General features: G+C 39.7%; 1 protein-coding gene across 1 annotated transcript; it reads left to right on the top strand.

Annotated features, from left to right (window-relative positions):
- Positions 1–739: 739 nt before the first annotated feature.
- Positions 740–1,765, top strand: LOC138899771 (uncharacterized). The gene has a single exon (XM_070186461.1). The coding sequence runs from the start codon at positions 740–742 to the stop codon at positions 1,763–1,765; it is 1,026 nt and encodes a 341-aa protein (XP_070042562.1).
- The last annotated feature ends 8,270 nt before the right edge of the window (positions 1,766–10,035 follow it).

Raw genomic sequence — 10,035 nt, 5'->3', positions numbered from 1 at the left:
GCATTCTCAAAATAACCAAGGCAATTGGGGTCCTAACAATCAAAAAAATTGGCACAACAACAACAACAACCAAGGAAATTTGGGAGGCAACAATGAAGGAAGTTGGGGAAGCAACAATAATCATGGAAATCGGGGATTAGGTTTTGAAAGGATCCCAATGTTGGTACAACCCACCTCCTTATCCGTCCCATGGTTCAAGTTCTTTAAATAATGAAATGGGCCGAATTGAGAACATGTTTAAGAAAATGATGGAGAAGAATGCGGATTTGGAAGCCCAACTTGCTTCACATACCACCTCAATATGTAATCTTGTAGTTCAAATGGGGAAAATCTCTCAAGCTCTTAATACTCATCCTAAGCGTGCACTACCAAGTGATACGGTAGTAAATCCAAAGGGTGGTAACAACACGGGGCATGCTATGGCAGCTATCACAAGTAGTGGAAGAGGCGGGAATTCACCCACCTCAAATCAAAGGCGACTTGTGGATGATGACCAAGTGATCCAAGAGGAGGAAATCCCAAACAATGATGTTCAATAAAGTGATGAGGTTCAGATTGACATTGATGATAATGTGGAGGAGACTCAAGAAGAGGTAACCCGTATAGGGAGCACATTATTGACATACCAGAACTGGTAGTGCAAAAGGCTAAGGCACCCTTGCCTAAGCCTCCACCTCCTTATCCTCAAAGACTTGCCAAGCAAAATGGTGAGAATCAATTCAACAAGTTTATTCAAATGATGAAAAGTCTCTTTATTAATGTGCCATTGGTAGAAGCTTTGGAAAACATTCCCCATTATGCCAAGTTTAAGAAAGATCTTGCGACCAAGAAGAGGTGGATGAATTTTGAAACTATCAAAGTTACTCATCAAGTGAGTGCAATGGTTTATTACATGTCTCCTAAGTTGGAGGATCCTGATGCTTTCACGATTTCTTGTACTATTAGGAGTTCCAATTTTGCTAAAGCTCTTTATGATCTTGGGGCGAGTATCAATTTGATACCCTACTCGGTGTTTAAGACTTCGGGAATTGGAAAACCAAGACCCATATCTATGAGGTTGCAAATGGTCGATCATACCATGAAGAGGCCGTTGGGAGTGATTGAGGATGTTTTGGTCAGAGTTGATAAGTTAATTCTTCCCGCGAACCTTGTTATTCTAGATTGTGAGGTTGATTATGAAATGCCTATTATTCTTGGAAGACCTTTCTTTGCTAGGGTCAAGGCTCTTTGTGATGTGGAAGCCAGAGAACTCACTTTCCGAGTTGGTGATGAAAGAGTGGCATTCCATGTGTACAAGTCTATGTGGCAACCTAATATCAATAAGGTGTGTTCTTTTGTGGATTTGGTGACCGATGTTATTGTTGATGATACAAGTGTACAATCAATATTGGTGATGTGTTGGAAGCCGTTGCTCAACTTTGATGATAATGAGATGGATGGTTTTATGGAATGTGTGAACTGTTTGCAAGGAATCGGGTCGTGTTACTATGCACCCCGAAAATTATCTTTGGATCTTGAAAATAGGAAAACTCCTCCTACAAAGCCTTCTATTGAAGATCCACCTACTTTGGAGTTGAAACCATTGCCACCACATTATCGATATGAATTTCTTGGCCCTTGTTCTACTTTACTAGTTATTCTTTCCTCTTGTTTGACTAACGTGCAGGTTGATTCCACATTGGTGGTATTGCAAAAGAGGAAAGAAAGGTATTGGTGGACTTTGGCGAATATGCGAGGTAATAAGCCCCACATTTTGCACGCATAAGATCAAGTTGGATGATGGTGCTAAACCGTCAATTGAACATCAAAGAAGACTCAACAAAGCTATGCAAAAAGTGGTCAAAAAGGAGATTATCAAGTGGCTAAATGTCGGGGTTGTCTACCCCATTTCCGATCATGCACCTCTTTGGTTCAATGTGTCCCAAATAAGGGGTCATGGTGGTTGTTACTAATGAGAAGAATGAGTTTATTCCCACAAGAACGGTCAGCGGTTGGAGAGTTTGTATGGATTATCGTAAGCTCAACAAAGTTACAAGGAAGGTTCACTTTCCTCTTTCTTTTATGGATCAAATGCTCGATAGATTGGCCGACCGTGCTTTCTATTGTTTTGTTGATGGGTACTCGAGCTACAACCAAATTCTTTTTACTCCAGAAGATCAAGAGAAAATAACCTTCACATGTCCTTATGACACTTTTGCTTTCAGACAGATGCCTTTTGATTTGTGTAATGCACCAGCGACTTTTCAACGGTGTATGATGGCTATTTTCACGGATATAGTGGAAGAATACGTTGAGGTCTTCATGGATGACTTCTCAGTGGTTGGGGATTCTTTTGATGATTGTCTTGCAAATTTGGACAAAGTGTTGGCTAGATGCGAGGAAACAAATTTGGTGCTCAACTGGGAGAAATGTCATTTCATGGTCGAGGAAGGCATTGTCCTTGGCCATAAGATCTCAAAGAATGGTATTAAAGTTGACAAGAAAAATATTGAGGTTATTTATAAGCTTCCACCCCCACCTCGGTAAAGGGTGTGCGGAGTTTCTTAGGCCATGTGGGTTTCTACCGGCACTTCGTTAAGAATTTCTCCAAAGTGGTGAAACCATTATGTAAGATCCTTGAGAAGGATGCCATGTTTCATTTCAATGATGATTGTATGAGAGCTGTTGAACAATTGAAGCTCAAATTCACAACCATCTCTATCATTACCTCTCTAAATTAGAGTTTGTTGTTTGAGCTCATGTGTGATGCAAGTGATGTAGCAGTTGGGGCTATTTTGGGGCAACGTGTCAACAAAGGTTTTCATCCAGTTTACTATGCTAGTAAGACCATAAATAGTGCCCAAGTCAATTATACTATTTTGGAGAAAGATCTCCTTGCTATTGTGTTTGCAATTGAGAAGTTTCGCCCGTACTTAATGGGTGTCAAAGTTATTGTCCATACAGATCATGCGGCACTTCGCTATCTTATGAGAAAAAAGGAATCTAAAGCTCGGTTGATGAGATGGGTACTTTTGTTGCAAGAATTTGATATTGATATTCAAGACAAGAAGGGTAGTGAAAACTAAGTGGAGGTCCACTTGTCTTGTTTGGAGGAGGAGGGGAGGCCACATGATAGCCTTGAAATCAATGAATCTTTCCACGATGAGCAACCTTTGGCAATATCAATGAAATAGGTACCGTGGTTTGCGAACTTGAAAATTTTTCTTGTGAGTGGTATCATTCCGGATGAGTTCTCATCAAACCAAAGAAAAAATCTAAAAAGAAATTTTCAAGACTACTATTGGGATACGCCATACCTTTTTTAGATTTGCACGGATGAGGTGATTAGGAGGTGTGTGCTAGAAGAAGAGCAAGGTGATATTCTTTAGGCTTGTCATTCTTCGCCATATAGTGGTCATCACGGTGGAGCAAGAACAACGGCTAAAGTTCTAAATTGTGGTTTTTATTGGCTTACTCTCTACAAAGATGCAAATGACTTGGTGAAAAGATGTGATGAATGTCAATGGGCTGGTGGAATTTCAAGGAAAAATGAGATGCCTCTTACAACCATCTTGGATATTGATATTTTTGATGTTTGGTGCATTGCCTTTATGGGCCCTTTTGTGAGTTCTTATGGAAACACTTACATTTTGGTCACGGTGGATTATGTGTACAAATGGGTTGAGACTGCTACCTTACCCAACAATGAGGCTATAAGTGTAGTGGCTTGCTAGAAATGTAATGGCTTTCTTGAAGAAGAATATTTTTACAAGATTTGGTGCTCCACATGCTATCATAAGTGATGGGAGGTCACATTTTGGCAACAAGGCTTCGACACTTTACTTAGTAAGTATGGTGTTACTCATAAGGTCACGACTCTCTATCACCCACAAGCTAGTGGTCAAGTGGAAGTCTCCAACCGGGAGATAAAGCGAATCTTGTCTAAAATAGTGAATGCAAATCGGAAGGATTGGCTAAGAAGCTTGATGATGCACTATGGGCATATCAAACGGCTTATAAAACACCTATCGGAATGCCCCCATACCGGTTAGTGTTCGGCAAAGCTTGTCATCTTCTGGTGGAACTAGAGCATAAGGCAATGTGGGCCTTGAAGAAATTGAATCTTGATTGGGATGTAGCCGCTAGATTGCATGTTACACACTTGAATGAATTAGATGAATTCTGGTATCATGCTTATGAGAGTTCGTCCTTACACAAAGAAAAGATGAAATATCTTCATGACAAGTATATTTGCGATGTGTGTGTGAGGTTTTGTGTATTCTGTGCATTGTATTTGATGTCTAGAACTTGCCCCGTGTGTTTGCAAAGCGAAATAGTAGTTTTATTCAGTCTTGGAAGTGATATAGGTGTTTCTTTGTTGAGCCAGATATATGTGTTTACCCACCAAATTGTTATGTATCTTAGTTAACCCCCTTTGAGCCTATAATCTTGTTTCTTTGGCAACTACGTTACAAGCCTTACCTATTTGTTTGAATTGACCATCTATTTGAACCATTTACCTCTCGTGAGCACTTAAAATTGTATGAACTTTGTAAAAGTTGAAGTGTGGGGTGGTTGGTTTGGATTTTGAGTGGAACTATTGAACTAGGGAAAAAGGTGCACTAATTTGAAAAAGAAAGAGCCACTTGAATTGAAAAAGAAAGAAAAACATAAGTGTATGATTGTGAAAAATATTCCTTGATAGTGGTTACTTGATGTAATTGTGCTTAAAAACGTAGGGAGCTAATGTATATTAATGTGAAAGTGGAGTTATGGTTTGACATAAGTGTGGGGTTTTGAACGGTCAATTGTATGTATTAAAGTGCTTTGGGAGGTGTTGTCAATATATCCAAATGTATCCTACTCGTCCCACAGCCTATATTACAAACAATTAAAGTCCTACTTGATCCTTGATTAAATAAGCTCAATTAGTAGAGTAGTACACTACGGACAAGCTTATGGTACATCTTTTGTTGCACATGAATGTTGTTCTGAGAGTGAGCAAATTCTTCCTATCTTGAGTTCCTAATTGTTCTTAAACCTTATTGTTTGTGGAACTACTCTCTATTCTTGTGTGAGGGCACTTGATTCATGAAGGAATGGTAATGTCACTGACCTCTGTGTTAGAGTAAGTGAGCAGGTTGTGAAAAATCCGTGGTGTTGTTGAGTCAACTCTTGAGGCGAGGATGTTACGGTCTTGTGCTTAATCTTTTCTAATATTCTTGGTGTGATGAGTTAGGAGAGTTGTTTAAAAAGGTCATGTATTTGTGAAGTGTAGTTTGATTGCTCGAGGAAGAGCAATGGTTTAAGTGTGGGGTGTTGATGGTAGGCTATAATCCCGTATTTTAGTCGCTTATTGCACTCTAATTCACTGCACTTTACTTATGTTGAGCTTTAATTAGACGTGTTTTGCACTTATTGTGTATTTTATGCCATGCAGGAGTGATTCCGAGCTATGTAGATGTTGTTACATGAATTCATGCTATTTTGGAACTTTGAAGTCTGAGTAAAATCCCAAAGATTAAGTTGGGATCGAGTTCGGGGATCAACGGCTGATAGTGGAATGAAACAATGAATCGAGCAGACATATTGCGCAATGTTTAGTAAAATCCACATAATGTTTCCCTCGGAACTCCGTTTGGGCTCAATTAATCGTTGGAAAGATATTTAAAAGGGCTACAACTTTCATGTTTTACACTTTCCCAAATTCCCAACTTATATAACCCAGGTGTGCGACCAAGTACACGGTCGCGCACTAGGCGCGCACTTGGGGCAGAATGGTATGCAAAGTGCGCGACCAGGTGCGCGGTCACGCATGTCCTGTCCGGGAAAAGCCCTATTTCGCTAAGAAAGAGTAGTTTCATCCAGGATTTGCTTTGGGGGAAGATTAAATACCCCAAAATACCATTTTTGACACACTTTTGACGTACCTTAGACCTCGGGAAGCTTAGGAGAAGAAGGAGAAGCAAGAGCACAAGGATTTCATCCTTCCTTCCTCACTCAAATCCGAGTTTGGATTGTATTTATATTTTCCTCTATTTTTGTTTCATTTGTGAAGAACTCCTCCATGTCTATGGAGTAGAACCATTTGGGTTTTGATGGATTTGGTGTATTGATGGTTGTTTGTAGATTATAACTCTATTTTTATGTATTTGAATCATTTTTGGAATATTTAATTGTTGCATCTATGTTCACTTGTTCTTGTAATCGAGAGAGGCATAACTTGTGATATATTTGCACTATATTGTTGGTTGAGTTCATAGATTCTTCTAAGTAACCGAAATAGACTAGTTGAAACCTTGATTAAACCTAGTTAGGAGGATAATCGAAAGAGGTTCTCCTAAAGACCAATTCATTATGAATGCATATCTTCACCGAGCTTAAATTGGTTCATATTGTGAAGTTGAGACTTAATCGAGAGAGGAGTTTCTACTAAACATTTGTACTGATAATTAAGTGAATTCGAGAGACTTTCTTAAATATTAGAAGTGAATTATCTAGAGTTAGATTCCGAACAATTATCTTGCACCTATCCTATCAACCCATATTTTCTCCCATTGATAACTTCCTTGCTTACATTTGTTGAGATTGTCATTAGTTAATAGTTTAGGTTCTTATTTAGTTTCAATTATTAATTGTATAAATCTCCATTGTTGATCCTCTTGGATAGAAATTGAGCTACGAACTACGAGAATACTGTTTAAATACAATCCCTGTGGAGACGATAATTATACTACACTATCTTTGACAAGCGAGTACTATTTAAGTGTGTGTTTTGCGCTCGTCACCTTATGCAAAAGTGGACCAATGCTTGGCCTCATGCGATGTGATAGAGACAGAGCTTAGTCTTGTGCAAGGAAAGGCAGCGTTTAGCCTTATGCAAAATTGTAGGCAATGCTTAGCCTCATGCGATGTGATGAGGGCAGTGCTTAGCCCTATGCAGAGAAAGGCAGTGTTTAGCGTTATGCGATAGTAGAGGTAGTGCTTAGCCTCATGTGATGTGATTGAGATATTGCTTAGTCTCATGCAAGGAAAGTCAGCGTTTAGCCTTATGCAATAGTTGAGGCAATACTTATGCCTATGGAGAGAAAGGTAGTACTTAGCCTTATGCGACGATGAGGGCAGTGCTTAGACCTATGCAAAGAAAGTAACGATTAAATGTGAGAGGGGAAGTGGTCCTTAGCTTGATGTGTTTGTGCTTGGTGACTTCTGTCTGTGAAGATAGCATTCTTGTTATTTATTTGTGGACATGCTTGTTATGTCTATTATGCCTACACCCAAAGAAAAATCGTGATTTTTTTGGTGGAAAGGTTAGTCTGTGCCTTTGACTTCTCATTTCGCCTTTGTTCCTTGTTTTGATGCCTTGTTCGAGTCACCCTGGGTAATATTTGGATACTACAAAAAAAATAAAATTTCAAAAATATGTATTTCTGATAAATCATTTATAAAAAATGCAGTTGTTCAAAATATGTGATGATGCATAAAACAAATAATTTTGTCTAATCGGAGATTGTGATATGTTTCGAGACATTACAACCTACTCAACTTTGAATTTTGAGGACCCTCCTCAAAATTCTACCCCAGTTTAAATACATACTTCCGGTAATACACTTCTTGGCGGTCTTTGGCATAATAAGATTGACCAAACTTGAAATCTTGCCCTAGTTCCTGACCGTAGAGGGGAATGAAGATTTTACTATGATGTGACCGAACCCACATGGCTGCCTACGTATCCCCTCTTAAACGGGAATCAGGTCAAGCGTAGTTTAGGTTACATCAAAGAGAAAGTGCAAACATAATCTTAAACATAATATCTCTTGAGTGCGTCCGAATTGATAGGTTTTGGCCATATTTCTCCATCCATCTCTGTGAGTATAAGCGCTCTTCCTCTCAGTTCTCGATGAACCGTGTAAGGACCTTACCAATTAGGTGAGAATTTCCCTTTTGCTTCGTACTGATGCGGAAAGATCCCTTTCAACACCAATTACCCCGGTGTGAATTGCCTTGATCTAACCTTTTTGTTGAAATCCTTTGACATTCTATTTTGGTAGAGTTGACTGTCACACACTTACACTGCGTTCATCCTCTTACCGCCAATGAGAGCCAGTTGCTCATACTGGCTCCGTATCCATTCCACATCGCTGAGCTCGGCCTCCTGTATGATTCTTAGGGAAGGAATCTCCACCTCGGCGGATATAAAAGCTTCAGTATCGTAGACTAGTAGATAGGGGTAGCCCCGATTGACGTACGAACTGTTGTGCGGTACTCGAGCAAAGAAAATGGTAGCTTCTCATTCCATTTCTTGTAGTTATCCACCATCTTCCTTAATATCTTCTTGATGTTTTTGTTGGCGACTTCAACGACTCCATTTATTTGCGGCCTAAATGGTGTAGAATTCCAGTGCTTGATTTGAATGTTTCACATATGTCTTTTATCAGATCACTGTTGAGATTGACGAGATTGTCGGTAATGATTGACTCAGGTACTCCAAATCTACAAACAATATGATCCTGAATGAAATCTGCTATGACTTTCTTAGTCATGACTTTATAGAGTGCGACTTCGACCCATTTTGTGAAGTAATATATAGCAACCAAAATGAACCTGTATCTATTTGAAGCAGCTGGTTCAATTGGTCCGATGACATCTATGCCCCAAGCGGAGAAATACCATGGTGAGCTTGTTACATTGAGTTCGTTGGGTGGCACCCGTATCATATCAGCATGTACCTAGCATTCGTGGCACTTTTGAACATATTTAATGCAGTCTGTATCCATGGTCATCCAGAAATACCCTGCCCTTAATATCTTCTTGGCCAAAACGAACCCGTTAATGTGAGGTCCGTAGGTTCTGGTGTGTATTTCTTCGAGCAATCTAGATGCCTCCTTATCATCGACACATCGAAGCAGTCCCAAGTCAGGAGTCCTTCTATATAGAATTCCACTACTCTGAAAGAAATGGTTGGCCAATCTTCGAAGCATGTGCTCTGAGTATGTGTGGCATTTTCTAGGTATTCTCCTTTCTCCAAATACTCCTTGATATCGTGGAACCATGGATTTCCGTCGAACTCTTCTTCAACATGAGCATAATAAGCTGGATGTTTATGAACCTCTACCGGGATAAGATTGATGAAATTCTTGTCTGGATGTTGTATCATGGAAGATAAGATAGCCAATATGTCTAACTCATTCTAAATCCTTGGAACATGTTTGAATTCTATCTTTGTGAATCTCTTGATCAATTCTTGTACACAATGCAAGTAAGGAGATATTTTAGTGTTCTTGGTAGCCCATTCTCCAAGTACTTGATGTATCAACAGATCTGGATAGCCGATTACCAGCAACTCCTGAACATTCATGTCGATGGTTAATCTGAGTCCCAAGATACAAGCCTCGTATTCTTCCATATTATTGGTTCATGGGAAACAATGCTTTGCGGATACCGGATAATGTTGACCAGTTTTTGATACTAAAACAACTCCGATGCCCACTCCCTTAAAGTTGGCTGCTCCATCAAAAAACATTCTCCATCCATCATATTTTTCGGCAATGTCTTCCCCTACAAACGACACTTCCTCATCAGGAAAATGCGTCTTCAATTGTTCTTATTCTCCATCTACGGGGTTCTCTGCCAAGTCATTGGCCAATGCTTGCCCCTTGACCGCCTTCTAAGTCACATAGATGATGTCGAACTCACTTAGCAATATCTGCCACTTTGCTATACCCTTAGGCTTGGGTTTTTGAAAGATCTATTTTAGTGGATCCATCCTTGATATGAGTTATGTAGTGCACACGCAGAAGTAGTGCCTCCATTTCTAGGCTATCCATGTCAAGGCACAATAAGTGTGTTCTAACAAAGAGTACCAAGCTTCGTAAGGTGTGAACTTCTTACTCAGATAATATGTCGCCTGCTCTTTCCTCCTGGTTTCATCATGTTGCTCCAGGACGCAACCAAAAGCTTTATCCAACACTGACATATATAGAAGCAAAGGTCTTCTTGGCTCTGGCGGGATCAACACATGCGACTTAAACAAGTACTCCTTGATTTTGTCGAAAG

The sequence above is a fragment of the Nicotiana tomentosiformis genome, chromosome 10 (assembly GCF_000390325.3).
Source record: "Nicotiana tomentosiformis chromosome 10, ASM39032v3, whole genome shotgun sequence".
Lineage (NCBI taxonomy): Eukaryota > Viridiplantae > Streptophyta > Magnoliopsida > Solanales > Solanaceae > Nicotiana > Nicotiana tomentosiformis.
This window is presented reverse-complemented; position numbering and strand designations above follow the sequence as displayed.